Source organism: Microtus oregoni, unplaced genomic scaffold (assembly GCF_018167655.1).
Source record: "Microtus oregoni isolate MIOR12 unplaced genomic scaffold, Mior012 000000F_ref0000247, whole genome shotgun sequence".
In the NCBI taxonomy this organism is placed as follows: Eukaryota; Metazoa; Chordata; class Mammalia; order Rodentia; family Cricetidae; genus Microtus; species Microtus oregoni.
In genome coordinates this window covers 68,586,065-68,613,409 of record NW_024543059.1, presented here as the reverse complement: position 1 = coordinate 68,613,409, position 27,345 = coordinate 68,586,065, and the positions used below count along the sequence as shown (strand labels likewise).

General features: G+C 41.9%; 1 protein-coding gene across 2 annotated transcripts in view; it reads left to right on the top strand.

The window, feature by feature from the left end:
- The window catches only part of Ppp3ca (protein phosphatase 3 catalytic subunit alpha), a 276,261-nt gene that overhangs the window by 229,245 nt on the left and 19,671 nt on the right, over positions 1-27,345 (top strand). For both annotated transcript variants that reach the window (XM_041659798.1, XM_041659788.1), the window contains exons 9-10: positions 13,014-13,139; positions 15,298-15,372. In XM_041659798.1, the coding sequence (XP_041515732.1) occupies positions 13,014-13,139; positions 15,298-15,372 (201 nt within the window). The remainder of the gene's footprint in view (positions 1-13,013; positions 13,140-15,297; positions 15,373-27,345) is intronic.

Below are 27,345 nucleotides of genomic sequence, written 5' to 3'. Positions count from 1 at the left end.
TTCCAGCATGATAACCAGGGACTTGAGCACAGGAGAAGGCAGGGATTTGCTGTCCTTGAGATCTGTGTGGCTCTTCAGCTCTTATCTCTTGCTTTGGGTTAGTCACAGTCCTTTGGGGAGAGGAGAAAACTGTTTGCATGTGGGGAACCTTTTTATAAAGCAGAAATTCTCTCATGAGAAAAGAGAGACTGAATGAGAAAAGAAAGGTGTATTCTTCCGTTGGAACATAATGTCAAAAGACTTTTGTGTCAAATTTCTGAAGCACTTTACAGCTATTATGCTAACAGCTTGTACAGTATATGGGAGTGGGAGTCAATTATTCACTGCTAACAGCGTGGATTGCTTGATTTGAATAAAATCAATGTTAGCTAGAATTTTAAAAAGCCAGGCAACAAAACTGAGTTGCAAGACTTTCAGCGACATAATCGATGGGAGAACAGCAGGGAGGGTTCTGTGAGGTAATCTTTGACGGTTAGAGACAATGACCACCAAGAACAGTAGTCACACTATGCTTAGTGAAGATTCTGCACAATGAGACAGAAGTGACTCTCTCAGGCCAGGTGAAAGTATGAGAATATAGTGGGCTTATGGTGCGACTTCCAAACCAAAGCTAGCGTGGGCCAGACATGTGTTTAATGTGCAGTTGTTTCCATTCGGAGCTGTTCCTGACCACAGTTATTGGCACTGAACAAGTTTATATTAGTAATTTACTACTGCCTCTTTCTGCTACAGTAATTAGCTACGTAGAATGCACCATGCTGCAGGGTATCTGGGCTGTGTTAAACTTGATCTTTGCCCTAATGTGCCTTAGGCTCTGTCATCATGGTAGATACAATTAATTACTTCTTTCAGTAAAGATTTAGTATGTTTGAGTAGTGCTATAAGTAAGAGAAAAGCAAGATAGATGAGTGGAAATTAATCCATGAAGACAGGAATAGCTTAACTCAAAAAGAGACAGTTAAGAGCAAAATCATTTGTGACTAACAAAAAACTGGACCAGAAACAAATGATGCTTTGGACAGTTTGACCAGATCTTGGAATAAATGTCTAGGGAAGAAAAATAACACTGTATATTATACCTTCATACAAACAGGCAGGTCCTTTAGATTCTTAAAGTGTAACTGTCCTTATAGATTAGCCTCTCCCCATCAGTATTGACAGGAAACCTTCTGTCTCTAAATGTGACTGAACAGAATCTCAGGTAGGTGACAAAGGTGTCCTCACCAAGCCAGTTCTCAGGTTCTGATGAGTTCTTGGATAAGTGGGTGAGCGGATAAATGCAGACATGGGATGTATGCAGAGATATGTTAGTGTACATACCAGGGATCTGTGGCTGAGCTCCAGAGTCGGCTACTGACGGGCGGTAATGGTAAGGACCTTTATTAAATGTATTTTTGTATGTGAGAGGAATGGCAGCAAAACTCAGCAGTCAAGACCAGACATAATGAAAATGGCCATGGGGAAAAGTGTCAGTGGAGTGTTAAGGGGCGTGAGGAAGAGCGTGGTCAAAATTTGGTCTAGGACGTGGGCGAGAGCATCATTTGTCAGATGGTTGAGATTCAGAACTTCACAGACTATGATGTTTGGGATTTTTAGGTTAGATGATCTGAATTGCTCATGAAAAGATTTCCTCTATCAAATCTTGATGTTTTCAAATCGTCTACAACGAGAAGGTAGTCACGGTCTTGAGAAAAGTACAGAGAAATCAGTTGTAAGTAGAAACAGAGTGCCATCTCATGCACTGGTTAATGGCTGACTTAAGGATCCAAAGGGATAGGAATCATCTTGACAGTCATGATGTGGACGCCCTCCAGCAGATACCTTTTAGAAGCTGTTTTGCTGCGGTCCTTCACTCCTAGCGGCAGCCCTCCATGGCCCCCTCTATGTAGTATGATGTCATCACACCCCAGAAGCTTGGTTCATCTTGACCGTGATCTCCCAGCACTGCCACCTGGATGTTGATATCCTATCCCTCGGTTTATAAACGAAATTCAAAGTCAACTAGATGATCGTCCTAGTCATGGGTGGGAGAAGCACTGGTAGGTCTTCTGGAAGGAGAGCCGGGCATCTGTGCCCAGGCATCCCTGAGTAACATATTTGTCTCTTGTTATACAACCTATCAAAAAACTCATTTGCCTACAAAATTAAATAGTGGTTGAATTTTTGCTTTGCTTTGTTTTTATTATTACTGTTTTAGTTTTTAGGAAAATGTCTGTTTCTGCAGAGCCCAGTGCCTGACTTAGATTACATGAGCAGGCAATGCTGTCTCCGGTAACTGCAGGCTTAAGGGGGCTCACTAGTGGCTTTACAAGTTGCCTAAGATTCAGCCGCAGACTTTTCCCCACAGCAGGGCCTTCTTGCCACTTGCTTTCCCCTCATCCCCTCGAAAGCTTGAGATCCTGCTAATTGGGCCTAAGCAACTTTTTACCTCAAATCACATATGAATATAAAAAGTATAAACATAGAACCATTACAACATTTTGTAATTTGTAGTAAGTCATAAGTTTTATTGTTTTTGTTAACACTTTTATTTGGGGGATGAAACAAAAACAATTTAAGATACTCAATTTCGTACTGTTTCTTTTTCATTTGTTAAATAATCATTCTAGTTCTTGACTCCTTATAATCATGGTAGAATCATCTGCACTAGAAAAATAACACTTGATGATTATTCTTAAGCCTAAGGTCTCCTGAGAAAGTGGACCATAAGCCTTTATTGAAAGATGAATCAGAAACCAAAAATAGAACCCTTTAACGTTCATAACTTTTCGTTACTAGTTTGAGGGCTTAGAAAAAAGGTTCACGTAGACATATAAGCTGGGGAAAACTCAGGTAGGTTTGGTTGTTCTGATAAATCTCTCTTGTAGGATGGAAGGATGGAAATCTACCTTGGAGCATACAGCAGTTTGTGATTGTGCACTCCCTCTCGTGTGTAGGACCCTGTCCTGAGCATGAATCCCATTGTAACGCTTTCTGTTTCCTTCCCATGCTCACCTAGAGTGATGCCCCTTCGTATTTATACTTACAGACGGAAGCGGGTAACACATGTTTTACATGGACGTCCAGTGCTCACAGTGTAGTATACGTATGTATTTAGGTTATTCCTGCAGTTGTATACACTCAGAGCAACATTTTAAGTGCTTACCGTATGACAGACCAGGCTCAGAGAGTTCCTGTGTGTAAATTGTTGTGATCTTTCAGCTTTTACAGATTAACCACCTTGTAATCTTATTGCTTTTGTTGATAAATAAAGAGTCCGCAAGAGACAAGTGGTGACATATTTGTCCCACAGGTCCCTGAAGCTCTCAGGACAGGGTAGAAGTTGAATCTCAGTGGTTTGATTTTGGAGTCCACACTGACCATTCCCATCTGTCACACTGTTCCGCCAGTGCCTGTCTGCATCAGCGTCCTCGGGGCAGGGCGCACATGACCTGCCTCCTCACCCATAGCCCTTCTGTGTGTATGTGACAGTAAGAAAGAAGAGCTTTTCAGATGCAAGTCCTTTCCTGACACTGTAAGAAGGTATCAACATTATGCATCCAGATATTGCACTGTTGGTGTGGGAATACTTTTTACATTGTTTTCTAAGATAAGTAATCCAGCTCTCATTTTCAGTGTGTCCCTTGGAGCATTTCCCCCCTCCTTGGATTCGGTCAGCTCTGCTGTGCGTGTGCTGTTACTAGAAGCCAACTGTTAAACAGGATCATTTCAGACAAGCCTTCCCTGGCATCGACGTAAACATTCCATGTGTGGGAAGGAAGTAAAATAGAATCTTGCACATTAAGGTTTAATAACTTTGAATTCCTCCCACTACATGTTTTAATTCATTAATTGTGTATGTGTGTGTATTGGAATACAGGTGTGCCCTTGCCACAGAATGCCTGTGGAGGTCAGAGGAAAGCTCTCAGGAGGCACTGGTCTCCTGCCACCTTATAGGACCTGAGCATCGAACCCAGTCATCACTAACCTATACTCCACATTTTAATTGAATTGATCTGTATAGACCTCTTTTGTAGCAGCTGTAGCAGCATCCCCACTTTGGCAGAAAGCACCGCTACATAATGAGTTTCATCAGGGGGGTCATCGCAGACCTTCAGCAAAGGAATAGCCTGAGGAAGATACTTGCTTCTGGTTGCTCATTGCCGATAAACTCCCTGAATTTCATTTCAGAAGATTGTGTAGATCTAAATATGTTAGAAAACGTCGTAAAGAGACCTACTATGGTGTAAGCTAATTGAACAATTTCTGAAAATGTTTTTAAACCTTTCTTTTTATTTTATGTGTGTGGATGTCCTGCCTGGGTACATATCTGTTCACCATGTGCATACATTACTCAAGAAGGCCAAGAGAGGGCACTAGAACCCCTGCACTGGAGTTACAGAAGGCTGTGAGTTGCCATGTGGGTGCTAAGAATCTAACCCAGGTCCTGTAAGAGCTCTTAATTGCTGAGCTATCTCTACAGCCCCTTAACAGATTTTAAAATGTCTTTAAATATCCCCAAATGTTAGTGAGAGTAAATGTATTAAGAATAAATTCTAGGGCGGTGGTGGCGCACGCCTTTAATCCCAGCACTCGGGAGGCAGAGGCAGGCGGATCTCTGTGAGTTCGAGGCCAGCCTGGTCTACAAGAGCTAGTGCCAGGACAGGCTCCAAAGCTACAGAGAAACCCTGTCTCGAAAAACTAAAAAAAAAAAAAAAAAAAAAAAAAAAGAATAAATTCTATTACCAACCCATTTGTTAAATAAAATGACCTTGGGAGTGTATCCTAGGAGAAGCAGCACTACCCATTCTACCCAAATCCTGTTGGGTTTTTTTTTTACTGATTTAAGTTTTTATTTTTTAAAGTTATTTTTAGAGTTGCCATGCCTCTTCCCCATCATGCTGAAGCCTGTATCCTTCCCACAGATCCTCTACTGAATGCCCTTTTACTAGTTGAACAAGAACAACTGGGAATGCATCTTGATACACTGAAATACATTTTTAATTAGTCTAGTGGTTGATTAGATTCTTACACTGGACTGAAACCTACTAATCTAGGAATCTTTACACAGCATTTAACAGAGAAAACAGAGGTAATGATATTGAGTCAGTGGGTGGATGGTCACTTGGTATTCATTATCTGAAAATGGTAGACCATGAGAGCCTCTCTCTTGGTCTTTCCCAGACAGTATCCATAGTCTTCCATGGAGAATAGTGTTGATGGGAGGTCTCTGGACATGGTGTTACAAGGTAACCAGACCCAGGAGATGTTTATCTGTGCGCCATTACAGAGCTGCCTTTCTCTTTTCCGCCTGTATCAAGCCTTGAGCTGGAGTTTGTGGTGGCCTGTGTGGTGACTTTTATGACACCCTTGGTTCTGAGTCACTGTTAAGTCCATACACCTCATTTTATTTCTGAGGTGACAGGGTGTCTCTTTCCTACTTTCCACCTGCACCCGTTAGCTTTCTGCCCCTGTGTAATGAGTTCTGGTTTTAGTGTCATTTGGAAAACATCTTTGTCATTTACCTGCCTTCTCTTTCCTGCTATTTCTCCCCTTTTCCTTGCTTTTTCTGTTTCCTCCCTTTGATCTTTTCTTCACCACAACTCATGCCAAGTGTGGCATGCATGACCTTAAATGAATAAAAGGATTTGTACATCTTCATCCTTTTCTCCCACTCCTTCACCCCCAAATTCTGCATCCAAACAATCAGCATGCTTAAAACATTGGCTGATACGGTGCTTAAAAAAGAAACACAGGAGCCAAGGCAGAAGATTCCCACAGGAGGCCTGCCTGAACCACCCAGCAAACTGAAGTCTAGCCTGCACAAGAACTGTCAGGAATTAGAAAACTGTAAGATAGCACAGTGGAGGGGCTTTGTCTAGCATGTGAAAAGCCCACATCCAGCCTTATGCTGACAGAAAAAGAAAGGAGGGCATCGTGTGTCCAGATGAGCATGAGTATGTGCATGCGTGGGTGAGTCCTAACATTGGGTCAGAGTCTTCGCACAGAAGCATCTGATCCACTCTGTTTCCTTCATTGTATGAAAATAATCATCCATATTTTACACAAAGAAGTATGTAACAAAGTTTTAAAAGATATTTTAAGTTCCTTGACACAAATAAAAGCTGTATGGTGGCTAGAAATGCATTTCCTGTCTAGCAATTAAGGAGACTATGGTGTACAAGTGGGCTATACATGGGGGTATGCCTCTGTGTCCCTGAGGTTTACTGTAGAACGTAGATCTCTGACTGTTGTTGGAAGCTGTTCATTCATAACAATCACTTAGAAACTATATTAATTACAATACTGCTTGGCTTATTAGCTAATGCATATTTTTTGCTAGCTCTTACATTTCTATTATTTTATAATTTACCACAAGGCTCATGACCTACTGTCAAGGTTCCAGCTGGAGGCTCCCATCTTTCTCCTCTGACAGCTACATGGCTTCTCACTGAGCCTGCCTTCTCTCTCTCTCTCTCTCTCTCTCTCTCTCTCTCTCTCTATATATATATATATATATATATATATATATATATATATATATATATATCTTCCAGCCTGGCTATATTCTGTTAAGTCATTGGCTGAAAGCACCTTCTTTATTAACCAATAGAGGCAACACATATACAGAAGGACTTCCCCCACCATCTGACCACACGACATTAATAATAATAAATAGCCCAGTGAGTTGCTGATTGATTTGTTTCATCACAGCAGACCTTCTGCTATGTATATATTCAGAAAATATGCTGCATCCCCTTAAATATGAAGCAAAGTTGCAGTTTACAAAATTGTGATTGCATTTCAAGTAGTAGATACCGTTTATAGCCAGTAAGAGTAAAGACTCCTTGGCTCACTCACGACATGGAGCTGACTAATGACTTGCCTGTGAAGGACTCTGTCTTCCACACTGAGTCACATAGTAAACCAGCTGAGTTTCTCATACCAACGATTGTCACTGTGGTTAAGTTAACTGGAAATTGAAGGCTTGACATCCATCTTCACAAGTGGCTTGAGCATACGTTTTGTACCTAAGCTTGTGGGGTATAGGGCTTGCAGAGGCATTCTCTCAGCATGTACAGTAGCTATCATGGCTTGGTAAGTTGTTCTTTGCTTAAGCCATCGATGGTATTACAAACTATCATACATGAAAGCCATCAAGCAGGACACAGAACGGAGGCCAGAAGCTGGAATTGGAGTCAGATTTAGCATGCAACAGACCATGGAATCTATTCATGTAATGCATAGGATATTATGGAAAGGGTACATACATAGAATATACATGCATATGTTTATATAATAATAAATAGAAACCATATCTCACAAAAGTATTCTTTAGGAGAAAATACAAACTGAAAATGCACAGTATTTCTTCCAGAATCAGAAACCCCTTGCCTACAGCATCCCACACAGGTCAAAAACTGCTGCTAGAAAATATTCTGAGCACATGGGTCTCACTCTAAGACCTTTTTCTCCAAGCCTTTTGCCTCCTGTAGATGTGGGACTTAGCAAAAGGAACACGGTGATGCTAGTTTTTCTACCAGAGCATCTGTGGGAGGGAAAATTGGAAGGAAGTCACATCATGGATCTATTATGAATTTTTTTTTGCTATTTCAAGGCTAGATTATGATGATTGTTCTTCTAGCATGCCCCCATTTGGTATCTTTCACACTTTTTTTGCTGTTCCTACCCTCTTCTCCAACTCTTTAAGATGGAAATAGATGATCAGTTACAGGTAAGGGGATAAAAGATGATAGCAAGGGTAAGAAAAAGAATACACTTCGATTTGTGATCTCCCCTACCCTACAAGATGTGTGCTGAGTGTCTGGCCATGTTGGGAGCAGCATAGTGTCATATATAGTTGATATGTATAATTGGGAGAGGTGTTTATTTTCTCAGAGAAGGGATTGTGTATTCCTCTTGAAATCTGCCTGGAATGTGCTAATGTGCTAAGCTTGTATTTTGATGAGCTGGTTACGTCTTGGTATAAAGTTTTGAAAACTTCTCTTGAATTGGGTTTTGCTGTTCTTGTCATTTATTCTTGCTTTGTTAGGAGCTTCTCTTAATATTGATAGAAAAAGATGTTGACAACTTGTGCAAAGTTCTTATTAAGTGAAATGTGTGTGTGTGTGTGTGTGTGTGTACATGCTGGTGGAGGTCAGAGATAGACAATGGTGTCATAGTGTGCCCTAACAACTTTAAAATCACAGAAACCTCCTTTTCTAAAGATCTGACTGTGGTTCAGAGATTTGGTGTGTGGTATGGCCCAGCAATATAATGATGTGTGGACTCTCTTCCTTGAGCTTTGCTGGATGCAAGGAGCCAGTGATGCTACAGAAAGTAGTCAAGTATTTAAGGTAGAACCCCACAGTAGAGTCCTTGCCTTGTCTGCCATAATCGCAATAAGTAAATAAAGTCCAGTATCCATTTCACAAGCAGTGCTGGGCCCTTGGTTGCTGGTTTTCAATAGATGGAAACATGCCTTTGAAGATGAACTTCTTCAGGTGCAATGAAAATGATTGGACCAAGTAATTGCATAATTCTAAAATGATTTATTCTGACATCACAAGAAGAACGAGCCTCCAAATGTGTAGGGTTCGTAGTCCTCCCACTGAATGGCGGTCTCTTCTGGCAGATTTTCACATCTGCAGCCACAAGAGAGAGCCATTTGTTTCCATGCTGTCAGGTCTGCTGTAAGTCACGGTAAATAACTTCAGTCCCACAAACATGTCACGGTGTCTCTGCATCCCTCTGGGACACGTGTAAGTGACGTCACGTCTTGGAAAAGTGACAGTCGTTGATAGACAGGACACTTGGTTTTTGTTTTGTTTTGTTTTCTTTGTTTCTCCCAAAAATTTTAGTAGGTGTCTCCAGTGTTTGTGCAAATACAATCATCTGAATTTTGTTCACTGCACGTGTGTCTCAGATGTTTCAGAGAGAAGCACACTCTCAGGGCTCTAGATGAATTTTGTAATTGGTGACAGGCGGGGGCAGGTGTCAGGAAAGGAAGATGTGGGAGGTGGAAGATGAAATGTTAACTGAATTTTGTGAATGTCGATGTTTCACACTTATGGGGCTATTTTCTTATGTATTGTGATAATACATAATTATTGTGCAAAAATGTCAAAGCTTTTGAGTAACTTGTGAATGTGAGCTGCTCAGAGGGTTCTAGCACGACTATGTCATGTCACTGCAGAAAGGAATATCTGTGGAGGGTCTGCATTTTAAGTTAAAATTCATAATTTTTATACAGAGAATAAGGAAATCACCGAGAACACTGATCTGTCATTGTACTTATTATGAGGGTTTTTTTTTCTAAAATTTTATTAATGCCACATAAGTCGGAAAGAGTTCATTTAAATTTTCTAGATAAACTCGCATGTTCAGGGAAGGAAAGTGAGACCTAACCTAGAGGCATTAAGTGACCCTGGAATGTCTGAAGTAATTAGAGACAAAATAGTGTTGTTCAGGTGCTTGGCCTTCCAGACTTCTGTTCATCTTTAGAAAGTAATGTGTAAGGAAAACTAGTCTGTCCAAACTTTGGTCGGCATTGAATGCTTTGTGTTGCTATGGCAACTGTGTGTATATGTGAGATAGATGGTTTGTATTTAGGCCAGAGTTGGCTTCCACTGTTTGAAAGTGTGGACGAGCACTCATTTCACCTCTGCTCACTCTCAAAGAGAAATGGTGAGGACACTTCAGTCAAACATGGTGATTTGTGATTATGGGTATAAAGGTCCAAACCGAGTGCCCCGCTATGCCTAGTCGCTAAGTGTACTCCTATTGACATGTATCATTCCCATCATTAATAAACAAAATAAGCGGTCGTAGCTTTCTCAGGAGGTCCTGAAGTAAGCCGTGGTGAGCTGATGTTGAAACAAATGAACCGCTTCTGCCTTGCTGCTCCACAGAACACAGCCTCTCTTTAATTCACCGACAGGGCAGCCTTCGATGGGGAACTTGCATCCCGTTTGGCTCGAGCATGTACTTTGGCAAAAGTTGAACCATCTTTAAATATGAACACCACATCCAAAGCTAAATCAGTATCACAGCTAGGACTCGCATCCGTGCATGTATAATTTATGAAGGACAGCGGGGAATAACGGAAAGGAACGGGTTTAGTGTCAGGAAAAGCTGAGGAGAAAGGGGGTGAGATGTGTCTGTTGTTGGTTGCATAATCTGAGCGAGTTTCTCCATTTCCCCACTGCAGTTGCTCTGGCTGCAGATAAGGGCATGTGTCCTCTCCCTCTCCACTCTCTTTCTTCCTCCTACCCCCTCCCCTCACACACACTCACACACACACTGCTTCTCAGATTTCTTTTGAGAATCCAGTGAAGTATTTCATAAAGCTTCTCCCTGTGCTCCATCCAGGGCAGTATTGTTCTGGCAACAACTAGGAATGGATCCCAAGACCTCTGTGAATACCAGCACCCACAGATGCTCATGACCCATACATAAAATAGTGCAGTGTGTCCTTAACCTACAGACATCATTCTCTATGTCCCACATCACTCATAATAGTGAGCACAGCGGCAGTGCCCTGTGAAAAGCTGCTACGCTGAACTGATTAGGGACTGATGGCAAGAGAAGTTCAGTATTGACACAGTTTTCCTTTTTACCCAACCTTTGCAGGCAGGCTTGGTGGAATCCATGTGTATGGAATCCATGGTTAGCAAGGGCGAGCCCCCCTGTCTCTCTTTTCTCTTGCTAAACTACCACCTGGTGTTAATAAAACATTGTGGGAGGGGGTTAAGGAACAATTACTCTGAAAAGACAGCTTTGAATTCTGAAAGATTCTTTTTAAGATATAAAAAACAAATGCAATCGTAACAAATTGTAAAAATCTTAGCATGAATCTTGTGCTCAAATAATAATGTAGGACACTAAAAATACTTTGTCCTGAAGATCAGAAGTGCGGGTATGGTAATTTGTCAAGGTGTTTTTCTGGTTGTTTTGCTTTGCTTTTGGCAAATGGCATGTTGCATAAATAATAGGACAGTGCAAAAAGGCCATTTCCAGAAATATATGCAGGATTCCATATTCTCTCAGAAGAGGAGAATTCCAGCTCCCTTCCAGTCTTTGCTAACTGTACCATCTGTGTTCCCGAAGTGCCTGATTCTATGTTTTCTGGAGCCATATTAATCAACTAGGTCTATAATTTAAAGCACAAGCCTCCCTGCACACAAATACAAGTTGACTGCAAGTTGCTAAAAACATCCGCATCTTTAAAATGCAGCCTAATGCTTACAGTAGGCAAATCATAACACGAAAAGATGTGTGTTTTCTGAATCCGGGCACTCATCATGCCTACTGAAAAGACTGTGTTGGTCCTGAGTCACACTTTCAGTTCCTTGGCTGTCTGGCATGCATCCAGATCCACGATAGGGTAAAAAGTCTTCCGTGAAGGAGACCAAAAGGATGAGGGGCATTGCTTGAATGTTGTAGAAGGGTTGGGAGGATTTATTTCAGCCTCTCAGATCAAGTCAAAATGCTACAGGAGACAAGAAAACCTAAAGCCTATTTAGATACATATATGTAGTTTGACCCTTATCAATGTTTGCTGGCATCTGTATGTAAGTCTAAGCTTTTAGAATTCAAGGAAGAGACATGATCTGTCTATCAAAGAAAACCAAGAAGGGTTCCACTGAGAGGACGGAGTTTGGGCTCAGACCCCGGCAAAGGGCTTGGATTTCATAGAAATCCACGACAGGAAACATTCCAGATGAGGCATTGGTTTTGGAGACATTGCTATGTTAAAGAGAGCATTGTCTCAGAGACTCTGCATTGTTGTGAAGATGCAAACCCAATGAAGGCATTTTATAGATGTTTAAAGACTTGTTCTGTGATCTGTAATCACAAAGTTAGAGCATATTCCTCATATAAAGATCAGCTTAAAATGCAAAGTAATAAAACAGCTCTCTGTATTTGACCAGTCAATGTAAATAGCTCATTTTACATTATTCTGGATCTAGTCATGACACAGTCTCAGTGCAATGCCAGCCACGTTGGGTAAGGATAATGAAAATGAACTCTTAATGTAGTTTGGGCAGAAATGTGAGGGCATCGTCGTTAAAGGGCTGTCATTTAGAGGAAAATGTCTTTGTTTTGTGTCTTTTCAGGTAGCAACAGAAAGGACAGTGAGTAGAAAAAGCAGGTGTAAATTTAACCTGAGTCTGTCCCATAGGTTACTGTTGTCAAGCCATAAGCTAGAGGCCCGCCCTGAAACATATAACTCCACCTTCACTGAAACTATTCGCAGCACCCTGCTTGCCCTGTGTCGATTGACCAGGATTGGCACGGGTGGAATTTCCAAACGCAGTAAGAAGTGAGAGTAGCCGCACTCGCGTGAGACTCTATCTAGCCCACAAATAACGACACAGGTACCATAGAGAGAAGCAGGCAGCTTTGCTTCTGGAGGCCTTGGCTGCCATAGCCCTTTCAGAAGTCAAGGCTAGAGTCAACGCTGTGTTATTTTATATGGCATTAAATCCAAATATCTTACTGTAGTTAATAAAAATGTGGTATAATTTATGCTGATTAATATAACTATTATGATTGTTACCAGAGGAAAAGGTATGCTATTTTGTGTGTGTGTGTGTGTGTGTGTGTGTGTGTGTGTGTGTGTGAGAGAGAGAGAGAGAGAGAGAGAGAGAGAGAGAGAGAGAGAGAGAGGCGCGATTACTAAATTATGCCAGACCCACCTAGCAGTACCCCCTTTTTCTTACTGTCAAATAGTAAGACAAGAACGTTCCTGAATACAGGAGGCTCTTGATCTGATTCTTGATAATTGCTTAACTACATTGCAGAGATATTTTTCAAATGATAATGTCATTTTAAATTACTACTCAAACATTGTGCACACAGTAGCTTCCTCTAAGGAGTAAGGCTAAAGTTCATAAGTCAGGAAATGCGGCTGATGAGGCCATTTGTCCTCATGGTCAAATCGTTGAATTTTCTTGGTCAACTAAAACCATGCCTTCAAAACCAGCACTGTGCGCTAGCTCTGATGTCCTCCCGTGTTGCTTTGGTTTCAGCTGCAGTGTTGAAGTACGAGAACAACGTGATGAACATCAGGCAGTTCAACTGTTCTCCCCACCCATACTGGCTCCCGAATTTCATGGATGTCTTCACCTGGTCGCTGCCATTTGTTGGGGAGAAAGGTACGCTGTCAGGAGAAGCGAGAGCTGTGTTCTGTGTCACCAGGAACATGCAGAGAAAAATGGTGTGTTCTAACCAATAGCATTCATGGTCTGTACCGTGGGAGGAGGGCTATGAGGACATGCCCTGGCCTGGTGACCTGATGGCCTGAGTAGATTCAGGGGGAACAAGGATATTCAATATGTGCACAGCCCCATTGTTGAGCAATAGCACTTTCTGAAACAGTGGAAGTAAAGTGTTATCCAGTCTTTCCTTCTTACTCTTTGGAAATGTAGTCCCAAAGTCATGTTTTATCATCACAAATTAGGGCAGTCATGCTTTCCTTGTTCATGATTGTGTGGCACTGACTAGTGCCTGTAGCATCTCAAAGGACAATAGATAAAGCAACAGACCCATAGTTCTGACAAACAGAGCATTTCCTACTATGTTACTCCAACAGGAAATATTTGTGTTTAAAGAGTTACCTATTGGCTGACTTGCACCAATATTTCAGAATTGGGTTCTTCTGTTCCCTCTTTCTACCGTCTTCCTTACTTCCTCATTTCTTTTCTAATCCAAACATCAGCCAAAAAAAAAAAAGAAAAAGAAAAAGAAATTTATCAATTGATGATTGTAGATACAGCTATATGGGGAAAAAATGAAATTTATGCCCTCACAATGCTGAAGCATTCATAGACAGCCCATATATGGAGGTTTGGTTGAACTTGTTCATATTGACTTTTATGACCTAAGTTGATGAGGACAATTGACCAGGTCCCTCCCTCAGGTACAGCTATATACATATAGATAGAAATGCAAAAGCCAGGAGCCCCTGAGCTGTAGCCAGGCCTAACAAACACTGACTCATTCCTCACGCATTTTTCCATGTGGTCCAGAAGAAGGCCGTGATAGTGTATGAAGATCGTTTCCTTGTACTTCAGATACAGTTTTAGAGAAAAGCTACAAGACTTATGGGGGATTTTTTGAAATTTAAATACCTGATAATATTCCCACAAGGCAAGCAATGAGTTGTCAGCGAAGAAGGTTTTCCCTTACGCCCAAGTAAATCGCAGGTGCCTTGTGACCATGTCCCTCCCCTCTGTGGGACTCCATGCTCCAGGCTCCTGCACTGATCAGTCCCAGCATGCAGACAGGCTCAGATTTTGCCTGCTGTGGATACTCAGACAGCATGGAGCCTGACAACTACCACGCATGACAAAACACCCTTTAGGTGGGTGCCTTCTGTTCATTGTTGGAATTTTGACCATACTCTTTGTAAAAGACAACAGTGGTATATTGGAAAACGTAGCTCAACTTTGATAATTGAACTCTAGATTAATGTCGGCACCAATGGCGTTTCCTTATCGTGGGTCTTTGGTTGATAAAGATTATTTCTTGAAATGCTGTGTAACCTTAAAAACAGTTTCTGATGATGCGTGGGCCTCTCATGAACAGCTTGATAAAACCCAAGCAAGTGTCAAGAAACATTAAACGTGATAGCGTGCATGTTGCTGGTCTATAAACCTATTACCGTCCACTTACTTTGCTAAATTCTAGTTCATCTTTGAGTATCTTTGAGACTTTTTGGAAACTAAATGTAATGATATTTCTGCCAACATATTTATTTCTGCAGATCAATATTCCCAAATCTACTTGAAATGCATTAGCTCATCCATCAGCAGTTTTTATTAAATGCAAAGCTACTCACCTATCACGAAGCTGAATTTTATAGAGGATTAGACAAATTAACAAAAAGGAACCTGGCATTCGCTCAGTCCCTGATGACCAGAAGTCTGTAATCTAATCTAGATTGGGCAGCATCGCTGTGGAAATAAATGCAAAATTCCAAGACTGTTCTTTTTTCCTTTGTAGATTTATAGGATCCTCACATCCAGTATTTGTTTTCCCCTACTTTCTGTTGACCCAATATTTAATAAGTATTGGTAGGAGATTTCATAAAGACGAAATAATAATTTAATTTTCACAAGCGTACTGGAATCAAACAGCAAGTTTCCATTTATGATGGATAATGGCAGATATGGATCCAGACGTTGTGGGTAAGGATGGAAGCGTAGAAATGGCTCACCTTTGGCGTGCTGTTGCATAGTAGGCTAGTGAGCAATGACAGCCCTGTAGAGGTCTGACTGGACTGTCCTCCCTTTCTTCCCTGTCTGGCTGCAGTCACTGAGATGCTGGTGAACGTCCTCAACATCTGCTCAGACGATGAGCTGGGGTCAGAGGAAGATGGATTTGACGGTAAGAGGTTAAGCCTTGTGTGATGCCATTTGCCATGCTATTACTTAGGATCGTGATGCTAACCCCAGTCATAAATTTTTAAGATTTCGGTTTATGATTAAATCATAATGTTGAAAAAGAAACCATTTTGTCTGAGGTAAGGAAATGTCAGAAATGAAACCATGAGAGAATTTTCCCATTGCTTTGAAACCGTTGTGGAAATGTAAACTATTTTAATAAGCATCTTTCAGTCACTCATGTGGCTATTTGATATTCTTTCACCTCCTTAGGAAAAGGCAACCCCCTGTTGCTGTTTTTTATTTCTCCTATCGTTTGTCTTAATGTGTGGGGTGAACCTGTGTTTAGGTCTGGCATCTTTAACAACATCCTCTGCTTTAATACGCCATTCCCAATAGCTTCATTCATATCCTTAGCATTTTCATTTTTAAGCAATGTTGACAACATCCAACATTAATACTTTCTATATCTGAATTAATATTTAATAGTGGGCCCGTGAGAGTTTTTAACTTATTTTGAGATAGCTCCATTGCCGTCAAGAGCTGGAGCCTTTCTCTAAAGGCAGAGGCGGTCTGTCTTGTTAAAAATGAACAGAAAGGTTTCTGTACATTCTAGGGAAGTGTCTGAAATGTGTGGAGTTATAAGGACGGGCCAAGAGCTGGAACACACAATAGCAAACTTCCTTCATACATATTTAATAAGTCCTGCCCTGGGTAGGGCACTAGGGATTCCTCAGTGGCTTGAAGTCATCTTAGTGGAGCAGATAATGTCAATAGAATAAGACATTATGAAATAAAGAACAAAAACAAAGAGAAAAGTAGATACTTTGGTTAATTTGAATAGATAGCCATTGATTGGCTCTTTGATTATACAGAAGACAATCATGTCCCTTTTGATAAGCTGGTATTTGGATGGTATGTTATGACGGTTTATTGGTTTTAACTCTGATAACAGTGCAAAGTACAAGATACTTACTACTTCATGTGAAAAGAAAATATACCCTTATACTTGGGTAAATAGTATATGTATTATTATATATTATATATAGATATACATAATAGATAGTAATAGACATATATAATGTAGAATTGATGTAAGTATATCTCCATCAGGCACATACTTCGTTGCTAGCATCCAGTATTTCTCTCTCATCTTCACCTGTCCTCATAAATTATCTTCAGATACCTCAGTGCAAAGTAATAGAATAGGGAGGAAAGAGGACATAGAAAGAAAAAAAATACATTTCTTAAACATCCATAGGAATTAGTTCAGCAACTATGGCTAAGTTTGTGGTTTTCCACGTGATGGCTGCAGTTGCTCCTGTTGACTTCTCTCTGAGGAGGACTGTATCTTAAAAGATAACATTTTCATAAGTGCCCCAGACTTTTGTAAATTAAGGAAGAAGACAAACCAAATGGATTCTAAAACTTAAAATAGCAGGTGTTCCATAGGTTCTTCTTCGTATAGTCCTTTTTACTCATTGTAAAGGCGGCCAGTTGTACCGACTCTCTTCATCCATCATAGAGCTTGTGGCTGGGAGTCTCTAACAAAAGTGCGGTCCACAAAAGAAAAGTGTAAGAATTTTCTGCAGTGTTTGGTGTCACTGGAGCCATCAGGGCAATAATACCTAGAAGGCTAAGAACCCGTGTCTTTTTTTTCTTTTTTGCTTCAGTTTGATAAATCATGGGGAGACTTACATCAGTGCTGGCCGAAGGGTGTGATGGGAGGCAGGCAGCTGAGGGGGGACGGCAGGGAGCCTGTCTGTCCAGATGTGCTTTTGTTTCTCTGCTCAGCATGCTTGGTGCCTTTGAAGGAAAGGGAGAACGTTTTAGAGTTTTATGGCGTGCTTTGTGGGAGATGCATTCCAGCTTCTCTGGCTTGCCTTTGGGACTGGGGACACTGGTCTGGTGGCTTCCTGAGAGAGGGAGCAGGGAAGGATGGGAGAAAGTCAGAAAAGCGTTGGTTTCGAGTCTTACCTACTTTCAAAGTAGTTATGACAAGTTCCATAATTTGGGGTATTTTCTTCTGAATGCAGCCATTCTCAAAATTCATAGTAAGTAGTCTTAATGCAGTAAATCAAATCTACACGTTAGCCAGGGTCCTCAGCCAACGTTTATCAAGCATACTTGCTGCAGACAAAGAACACATGTTTGCGATTGCGTTCTGATGCAGGCGTTCCAATAGGAAATGATCTGTTGCATGGCTGTTGTGTCTGTCGCAGCCCTGTAGGACGTCACCGATGGCTGTGATTCATAGACTGTCCCAGCAGGGCTTCACAGCCTCGACACTGCTGAACTGCTCTCCACGCTCCCCACCCCCACTAATGAACTGCTCTCCACGCCCCCCTCCCCCATCACTTATGTGGAAGGATACTTTGTGAGCCATTCTGCTTTAAAATAATTAATTTCAATCGAAATTTTTGGACGATTTTCTTTCTTTCTAAACACCACCACTCTACAGTTTAAGGTGAGTTCTTCCCTCAGAACAATACAGCGTTGCCCTAGTCAAGTGCAGAGAGTTGGTCTGGGGGAACCCAGCCTGACCTCACCAGCTAGACTCGACACTTAAGTCCCTAAGGTACACGTTCCTTCACTACTCCCTTTCTGTCAATCTTCGCATTAATAGATACTTTTTCCTTTTTGAACGACACTCTCTGCCTTAGCTTAAGTCTCTTCTGCCAGCTGCACTACACAATCGGTGCTTTCAAAATTTCAAGCAGCATTAAGACTTTAAGAAAAGCTTGGTTTCTATTAAAAGTGCTTGGCTCCTCCAGACAATTGCTTCAAGTTTAGAGATGAGCAGAAAGAAGTCAAAGCATTGCTGTCTACTTCTTGGAGAAGGTACGCGCCATTGTCTCTAGTTGTCTTAGACACATCAATCCTTGCTTAGCAAGTAGTGTTCAGTCTCCTCCTTTTACCAAATCACTGTTTCTTTCCCTTGGTCAGAGTACGGAGAAAGACTCCCTTAGTTTCTTTTGTGGTTGTGACTATGAGAAGAGAAACGAGAGTTGGGGGTAGCACTTGGGGAAAATTCACCCTGGCTGGTCGGCCTCCAGAGCACATGGCAGGAGTGAAGAACCTAGTTTCCCTCACAGCACAGTCTTCAGATTTTCCAGAAGCACCTTGGGGATGGGGAAGAGAGCTTCATTGATCCCCAGCACCCACTCAAAAGCCAGGAATCACGGAGATGTACATCTGCCGTGCCAGAGCTGGGGGGAATGGAGGGGCCTAGAGAAAGGCAGGCAGATCACTGTTGACAACTAAGCTTTAGGGTCTGTGAGAGACAGTGTAAACATGGAGAGAGAGCAAGGGAAGACGAGCACAGGCTTTCGTGTGATCAGTGACATTTGCACACTCCCATAGACATAACTTTCCTGCAAAGAAGGACTTCGGGAGAACTAAAGGAGGAAAATTAGCTTCCACAGGGGAAGGTGCCCTCTGACTATCGATTTTGGATTGATAAGAAGCTGATTGCTTCAGGAGAATGCTCAGGTGTTTTTTTGTGACTTGCTTTCTCTGTGTGTCAGGTGAGAACAGAACGTTAAGTTTAGAAATTCAGACACAAAATAGATAAGGAACATCCAGCATCTCCTAACACCAGTCCAAGACCAGCAGCTCTTCCTTAAGTGCTCGGCAGTTTCAGGGTCTGTCTTTCCTGTTAGAAAGTTAAGGGTCTTAGGATCCCGAGTCTGAAACAAATACTAGTGAACGTTACCCTCTTATTTTATGGCTATAAGTATGACTGGAGTGTTAGCTCAGTTCTCAGAAATGTCCTCACTGAGGGTGGAAATATACAGAGATAAAGGTTCTAATGGCAAGTATGTTCAACTCTGAGTACTGACCATTTGACACGGGCCAAACAAAGTGACTCGTAGCCATTTACTTTATCGTGACTCTGAAATGAATGGATTTCTGCAATGCTCAAAGAACAGTTTTGTGAGACACCCTGGAGCTGTTTGGATCTGTTTGGGATATAGAAGCATATATTTGAGTTTTTTTTTTTGTTTCTTTTTTATTTACAGCATCCCCAACTGTAGGGAAAGATTGCACTTCTCTTGTTCCCTTCTTTCCATATTTGAAACCTGCCTGTCATTGAGAGGTGGTCCTGGGCTCCTTCCAGGCTCCTCATGTGATTGCTGCAGACATCAAAGGGCTCAATTAAAGCACTTCCTTCAACCGCTTCTTATTTTAGGTGGGGGCTGCCGCATGATGAGTGATTCATCTAGCCCTTCTCAATCTTCTGCCCCATATCCAGTGGCAACTAAAAAGTCAGGGGTAATAATAGGAGCTTACAGCTCATGTTTCTGTCATATTAGGTTGACTTCTAAGTGTCCGCAAGGCCTTCAGCAAGGAGGGATTCCCCACACTGCCTTCCAGATCTGTCACCTCCCCTTTAAAAGTCAGTGATGACGATGCTGAGTGACAGCCACTGACACTTAGAAGTGTCACCCTGTCATTTTAGTTGCTGCTGGTGCATAGTAAACATTTAGTATTCATTTTATTATTTCGAACACCAAAAAAAAAAATTAAGCATGATTTGTTTTAAGATTACTAGACATTTTATTGGGCTGTTGTTACTGTCTTTTGTCTTGAAGACATCCTTCGGATTACTATCCTTATTGAAACATAGGAAATAAAGAAAAATCTGTCGATGTAAAGTCTAAAAAAATATATACCTAGTAACGCAACATCCTGAAGGCAGACTAGACCGTGCATCTGCCTTGTTCTCGGGAACTTGAGATGCCCAAGATCTCAGATTACCATGCTCCAAATCTCTTCCTTAGAATCAGCATGATTAGAAAGAAAGAAGGAGAAGAAAAGGAGGAAGAGAGAGAATGAAGGAAAATGAGGGAAAACATAGACATACTTTTTGTTGTCAAATAAAACAGAAAGTACTTTATAAACATTGTTCAAAAACGTTAATGCAGCCCTTGAGAAAATGAAGCAGGACTGTGAGTTCAAGGCCAGCCTGGGCCACGTGTTGAGACCTTGTTCCTAAGGCACAAAAAGGTAATACAGGAGGTGGTTTCCATGTACCTGTTTCAACATCATCGTCTCTAAGAAGATAGAAGCATTTCATTGTGTAAAAAACCTTAGGTACATGAGAACACACAGAAGGTTCTCTGGTCACACCATAATTCTCTCACATAATTTCTGCCTTACATGGAGTATGTTTTAAAAGGACTTCTGTTCACGTTGGCTTACAGGTTTTTTTTGTATTGTTTCCTATTTGTTTTTGTTTGTTTGCTACAGTGTTGAAAGCCGAATACAAACTGTCTGCCATTATCATGAAAAGGTTGGAAAACTGCTGCCAAGGAGTGTCTTCTAAGACCCTAATTCATATGTACTGTGTTCCTTTTCCTTCCCACTTCTGATTTTGGATGATAAAACGAGTCTGCTTTCAATTTAGGCTTCTTTTTCACCCAGACATTTCAGACAAGAAAGAAACCCAAGTTGGTGACTCTCATTTGTTAGTCAATCCTCATTTCTGAAGAAGATTCATTTTAAATATGGAGTCATAAATGATCCTGAGGAGGGGGCAAGACTCCCAGAAATGAGAGATTTTTAGCCCCATGACTTCTGTTTGGTTTATTACCTCAGTGGAGAGAGCTAGGATGGCAGCGAGCACCAGAACGCTAGCGACAGATTTGTGAGTGAGGCGCGTTCGTTCATTTGGGATTTTGCTTTTAGGTCTTGAAGTCATAGACTCTGAGATCACTTTTTTTTTTTCCTTAAATACAAATTATGTTTGAGACTGTGATATTTGATAAGCCTCACTAACAAGAAAATGTTCTGGAGGTGAAACTGAGATTCTGTAGCGTAGGAACAGAAAGGGAGAATAATGAAAGGAACATATTAGAAGCCAAGTGTAGTTCCAGGCTGCCCTGGAAAGACAATATTACATTAGAATTTCTGTCTCTGCCTTCAGCTAAGGAGAAAGCCACATGGGAGAACCCCTGTCCTTATCCACATGTCTTCCTATCCAAATGCTAACCACAAGCAAGTCGTCAACCATGTGAGCTGACCAGATTTCCCCAGGCTTCTGTGAAACCGTTCAACTGTGTGCAAAATGTTCTGCCTTTGAATTACCAGACAATCCTTTATATGGAATATCACAGATCCCACAGTGACTCCCCACTTATCTCATCTTGCTTTAAAATGTCAAACACGGAACTTTGCAAAGTGTAAAGCTAGGATCTGTAAAGCCTACCGTGGCATCTTGGTGGCCCCTGGGGTAGCCCTGAAAGGGTTTAAGGGTTTAGCTGTATGAATTTCTACAAGAATTGTACTTAGTCCCATGACAGATACTTAACCTACCACCCATGACACCCTTTTGACACACGTCACGCTCATGGAAAAGTACGTGGGGACTCTAAGTATACAGGTTTTACCACCAGAGGCAAGGGGTCATTTTCAGCAAGTATTGACAGTATCTAAATGTAATTTTTTTTACTTTAAAAATCTAAATGGGTGAATCATTTAAGCATGAGAATTCCACTCTTGATGTCTCCTCTGCTTCTTGCTGAAGAACTGCCCACTCAGAAGTGTTCTCGTGTCTCAGAGTATTGTTTCCAAGCCAACCATTTTTGAATACAGCATTTTGGTGTGCAATATAGGGAGGAAAATTGTATACCCTGCATAATTGATGGTTTAAGGGGGAACAGGAAATAGTTGTTAATTGTTTATTGTATTTATTTTTCAATGCTGGGAGGCACATGGCTTTGTGTGTATAGGCACCAGGTATTTTCCCCCACAATATACCAAATCTTAGTGCAGAAATATAAAGCAGATAGAGAAGCACAATGAGCTCCCCAGGGTGGCTGTGTGGTTCTCCTGGCTACACTCAAGCATAACCTGAAAGCAAGTTAGCATAACAGCGGCCCCGTTCTCAGGCCTGAAATCACGCACGGACGTCAATAAAGGATGGACAGGGGTGTCATTTAGGAACGTGGGAAATAATCTCGGTTGAAGTGGTTAGATCCGAACAAAGGTCAGAGTACAATCTAAAGGACACTGTTCCAAAGAACTTCTAAGCATTTCCGACTGTTCTCAGTTCTGTTGAATTCGCAGAACTGGGGTTAAGAAGCAGTGGGAATGAAAGCTAACTGTGGTGCAGACCTAGGCACTGAGGGGAAAACGAGTCAGTTTGAGGAGGATGGCTTCTCTCACGCTCGTGTTTGAGTAAAACTGGCACACGTGACTCAACGTGCCCCCCAGGGTTCGGGAAAATAAGCCTTTATATCTGGGCTGATTACAGATTCTTTTTTTTAATCATTACTTAAAAGTTTATTTTTTTTTTATTTTACATACCAACCACAGTTCCCCCTCCCTCCCCTCCTCCTGTTCCCCGCTCCATCTTACCCTTTCTGATGACAGACTCTTAATGGCGAACCATTGTGAGTGAACTTGGTCTCCAGAATTGCTTATACACACACATACAGTGAGGGCTGGTCCTTAAAACTGATACTTCTGGAGGAACCTGGACAAAAGAAGGTCAATGAGAGGGTGAGGGAGCAAGCTGGACACAGATGGTAGAAGGTGTTTTCCTACAGTGCTGCAGATGGGAGTCAGATTCTGGCCAGAAAATGAAATCTCAAGACAGTAACTTTGACAATCAGACACCAGACTATAGCGTGAGAAGGGCTCTGAGGAAGGGTTTGAAGGGAGCAAAAGGAAGGAAGAAATGTTATATTATAATGTCAAAAGCAAAAAGAAGCAGATAGGTTGCTGTAATTATGACAGAACCAAAAAAGGAAAAAAAAAAAAGAAGGCAGTCATTGGAAACAAATAAAATTAAATGAAGTATGGAATATCTCAACTTTAATATTGCATTATGTATTTGTCTTTATATATTCTGTAACTGGATGAATAACTGCAGAGGTTGTAGCTGTTGTCATGAGTCCAGAGTAAATGAAACATTCCCCTCAGAGAATGTATTTGATCTCTAATACACATTTAATGGCTATACTTTAAAAATTATATAAATACTCTGAATTGCGTCGTTTTTTTTGGTTTTTTTTTTTTCCTGTGAGATTGTGCTCTCTTATGAGAACTCCATTTTGTTCTTTCATCTTTAGCTCAGGAGAAGCTGGCCTCCCATTTTTTCCAAACTCTGGAATTAGAAATCTTGTTTGTGTTTGGGCTGTGCATGTTTTGGTGCGGTCCACCTTGTTCTGGGGACTTACGGGGCTCCTGTCATTCTCCTCTGGTTCCCTCAATCTGGAGTCCATCCTTGAGCCTGGTTGGCCTCAGAACACAGACCAGGCCCCATCTCAGCCTAATAGTCGCCAGGATCACATGATCAGATTTATTACACAAAGAAGATGCCAGGGTTGAAAGAACAGAGCTCAAGCGTTTTCTTCCTTACAGCTAACCCATTTGAGCCCTTCCCATTCACCACGGCTCTGAGCTAAGTGCCTCGGCAGGTTGTTCTGTACCTGCATCCTTGCTTGCTGGAGGCTGGCTGTATGGACATGCTGTTTATTTAATTCCCCCACAGACCTCTGAAGTAAACCAACAGCATGCTACTATACAGAACGCCAGCCGCATTGTGTCTTTGCAGCTGGTGGCTTTGAGCAAATAACTTCTTTGTATGTGTCCCCTTTAAATGGAAAGGAACAGAACCACTTCCATGTAACAGTTCTGAGTGTTACATGGATGGCGCGAGCAGGGCGTGTAGAACACTAGCGTATAGATCATGAGAAGAGGCACAGTGAGGCTTCCTAAGTCACCCAGAATAGAAACGTGGTCAGCGTTGAAGCAAGGCTCCAGCCAGGTCGTTTATTCTCGGGCACACAATCTTTACCCCTGTGCTGCTCTGGCTCTCGCTCATGCCAGTTCATTTAAAGGAATGGCTGAGTCAGTTAGCGGATCATCTGGAGTTTCACAGTCGGGTCACTGGCTCCAGCACAGCGCTCCCGAACGTTTGCGGTGCCTGCCTTAGGACTCTCTGAGTCGCTGCTGTGCACTGACGGCAGCTCAAACCCAGTGCTCATTTTCCCTGCTGGTTTTTTGAGGGAGAGTGGGGGGGCAAGCAAAGCCTTCCTGAACACATGTTCTCTTTCCTGACCAGACTCCTGGCCTGTGCTGTGAGCCTGCAGATGTTGAAATAGGCTTGTTTCAGATAAGCTCAGCGCATGCCACTGTGCCTGGATCGTTCACTGGACAGGGGTGAAGCTGCATTTCCTTGCCCCTATGTAGGACATGTATGTTGTCATACGACCCTCAACTTTCTATCTACACTGTAATGTATGTGAGAAACCTAGCACTTTACTGTTTGCCCACTCTCCACATACAAATAGTGAGCATTCAGAGGAGAAATCTTAATACTACATGTATCAATCCCTCAGATGTTGAAATGTGTTCTAGGCCATAAGCTTTCTCATAGTACTCCGCACGGGCTTGAATTTGCTATCCTCTTGCTCTGACAAACACTGTGACCAATAGCAACTTGAACAGGAAATGGTTTATTTGGCTTACACAACCCACCACTGAAGGAGGTCAGGGCCAGAATTCAAGTTAGAAACCTGGAGGCAGGAACCAGAGAAAAGCTGTTTACTGGAGCTCTCCTCTCCACTCCCCTCCCTTCGCCTCCCTTTCCTCCTTCCCTCCCTCTTTCCCCCCCTCACCAACTTTCTTACTCAACTCAGGACAACACACCTAGGAATAGCACTGCCACACTGGGGCCGGGCCTTCCCATGTCAATAAACACCAACGGCAGTTCCTCAAAGACATGTCTACAGGACAGTTTGACCTGAACTGTCATTCAGTTGAAACTATGTCTTCCAAGTTTGTGTCAGATGATAATAAAGACTTACCAGGGCAGCATGCATGCCTAATCAGGCTCATAATAAAGGACTATTAAAGCCATTGCCTCTTCACCTATAGCCCTGGTTCCTTGAGAGATGCCTAGCCATGCTGTGTTTCATTCTTAGAAAATAAGCCTACTTGTTAACTTGACATTTGGTTTTGATCTTCTGTTAGTGGTTTAAGAAATTGATGTTGGTTTGGTTTTGATTTGTTTGTATTGACAAAGGGGTTGCCCCAAGCAGATCTGGGCCGGCTCTAGGTTTCTCTGTTGATAAACAGAGGAACTTAAATGTCCTTGGTAAGGCATGCATGGGTTATGTGGTCATTCCTTAAAAATTTTATAGAAGATCTCTAAAATCTTGAATTTTCGCCCCAGTGAGAATAGCAAGCATGGTCCATTTCTTTGATTCTGTGCAGTAGTCGCTACACTGATTGAAAACACCATCTCAGTAAACAGGGACATGCAGAATTGCAGAATCAAATTAGCGTTTGTAAATGAAGTTCTTTTCACTAAGTAGGGAATGACCAGCTGGTGACAGTTCAGGCACTTAGGTCCTCTTTAGGGCTTCCTATGCAAGGAATTCACTTACGTTTTGTGGTCAGACAGGTGGACAGGAAGGGTCTCGTCACCTGTCCTTCCTTAAAAGCTCTTATGCACTAGAGGGTTTTTGTGTTTTTTTTTTTATTTATATTTTAGAACATATTCTGGGGCTTTCAGAAAGGGATGTTAGAGTAGCTTTATGCCAAGTATCACACCACTGTCACCTGTCACCTCACAATATTTCCAATAAGTCCCAGAACTTACGGAAAGGTACAGAGCAGGTGGCTTAAAGATGGGCAGTGGGCTCCAGCTGTGGGAGTCACACAATAGAGTTTAAATACAAAAGAGAAACCCAGTCTATTCCTGGGAGAACCTAGCTGTCTGTTAAGAATTGGTTCAGTGGCGCACGCCTTTAATCCCAGCACTCGGGAGGCAGAGGCAGGCCGATCTCTGTGAGTTCGAGCCCAGCCTGGACTACAGAGCTAGTTCCAGGACAGGCTCCAAACGCACAGAGAAACCCTGTCTCGAAAAAAACCAAAAAAAAAAAAAAAAGAATTGGTTCAGCAAGCACTGACCCTGCCTGGATGGTTGCAGTACAGATTGCAAATTATGTCTTTTCAGGAGAGAACTTCCAATAGCAGTCGCTTCCGAAACAGAGAGTTAGCTAGTTGTCGCTAGAACAGTCTGCAGGCTGGGTTATGAGGTCTGCTGCATCACCAAAGACATTTTAGGAGACTTTAAAGGGACCCCCATCTTCACATCCTCAGTCCAAAAAGCAATCAGCCGTAGTTCTGGCCTGAAGGCAGCCAGCCTCTTTCTCAATTGCCTTTTTCCATTCTCACGACTGTGGTCTCCCAGGACCCAGTCACTGGGAAGATTAAAGAAGTCTCTTGACTCAAAACAAGGTCACTGCCTTCCTGGCCCTGTCATTCAGAGATCAGTTCCTATAAAATGTATTTCGATGCATATTTAACATTCATAAACATCATATGTTTGTGCTCTTTGGCTGAATTATGAAGTAATTAGAGTTGTGACAGATACTCTGAAAGAATTTTTGAACATTTAGGACCTACTGTCTCAGAAAATTTAAGACCTTTAAAACACACACACACACAGTCTATAATGCACTAAAAATTAAGTAAATTAAATGGAAATGCAATTTCAAAGATTGAAAGGAATAAAGTGGATAAATACCTATGAAGATCTTGTTCATGGATTTTTCTTTAAATGTATGACAGTGGTAATTAAATTGCTACCATAAAATATGCCACTGACAACAGTGATATAGCCATGCCATTTTAAAGTGATTATGTTTATAGCATTATGGTTTTCATAACTCTTTAACCTTGGAGGGGAGAATGGGGGTCAATGGGTGGTAGTATTTAAGGGCTGCGGCATTGAAGCACTTCCAACAGAAGAAAGACAGTTGCACAGCACTGTGCTTCCCTCCCAAAGCCCAGGGTCCTGGGTCACAGTTGTCTAGGAAAATGTGCTGAAACAAGGGGATGTTGACGTCACTTCTAGAAAGCATGGCAGTCCTTTCTAACGCAGCAGCTCTCGTTGACTGCTCTTAAGCTGGGTCAAGAATGGAAAGACAAGGAAGACAAGGCTTAGTGAAGGCTTACC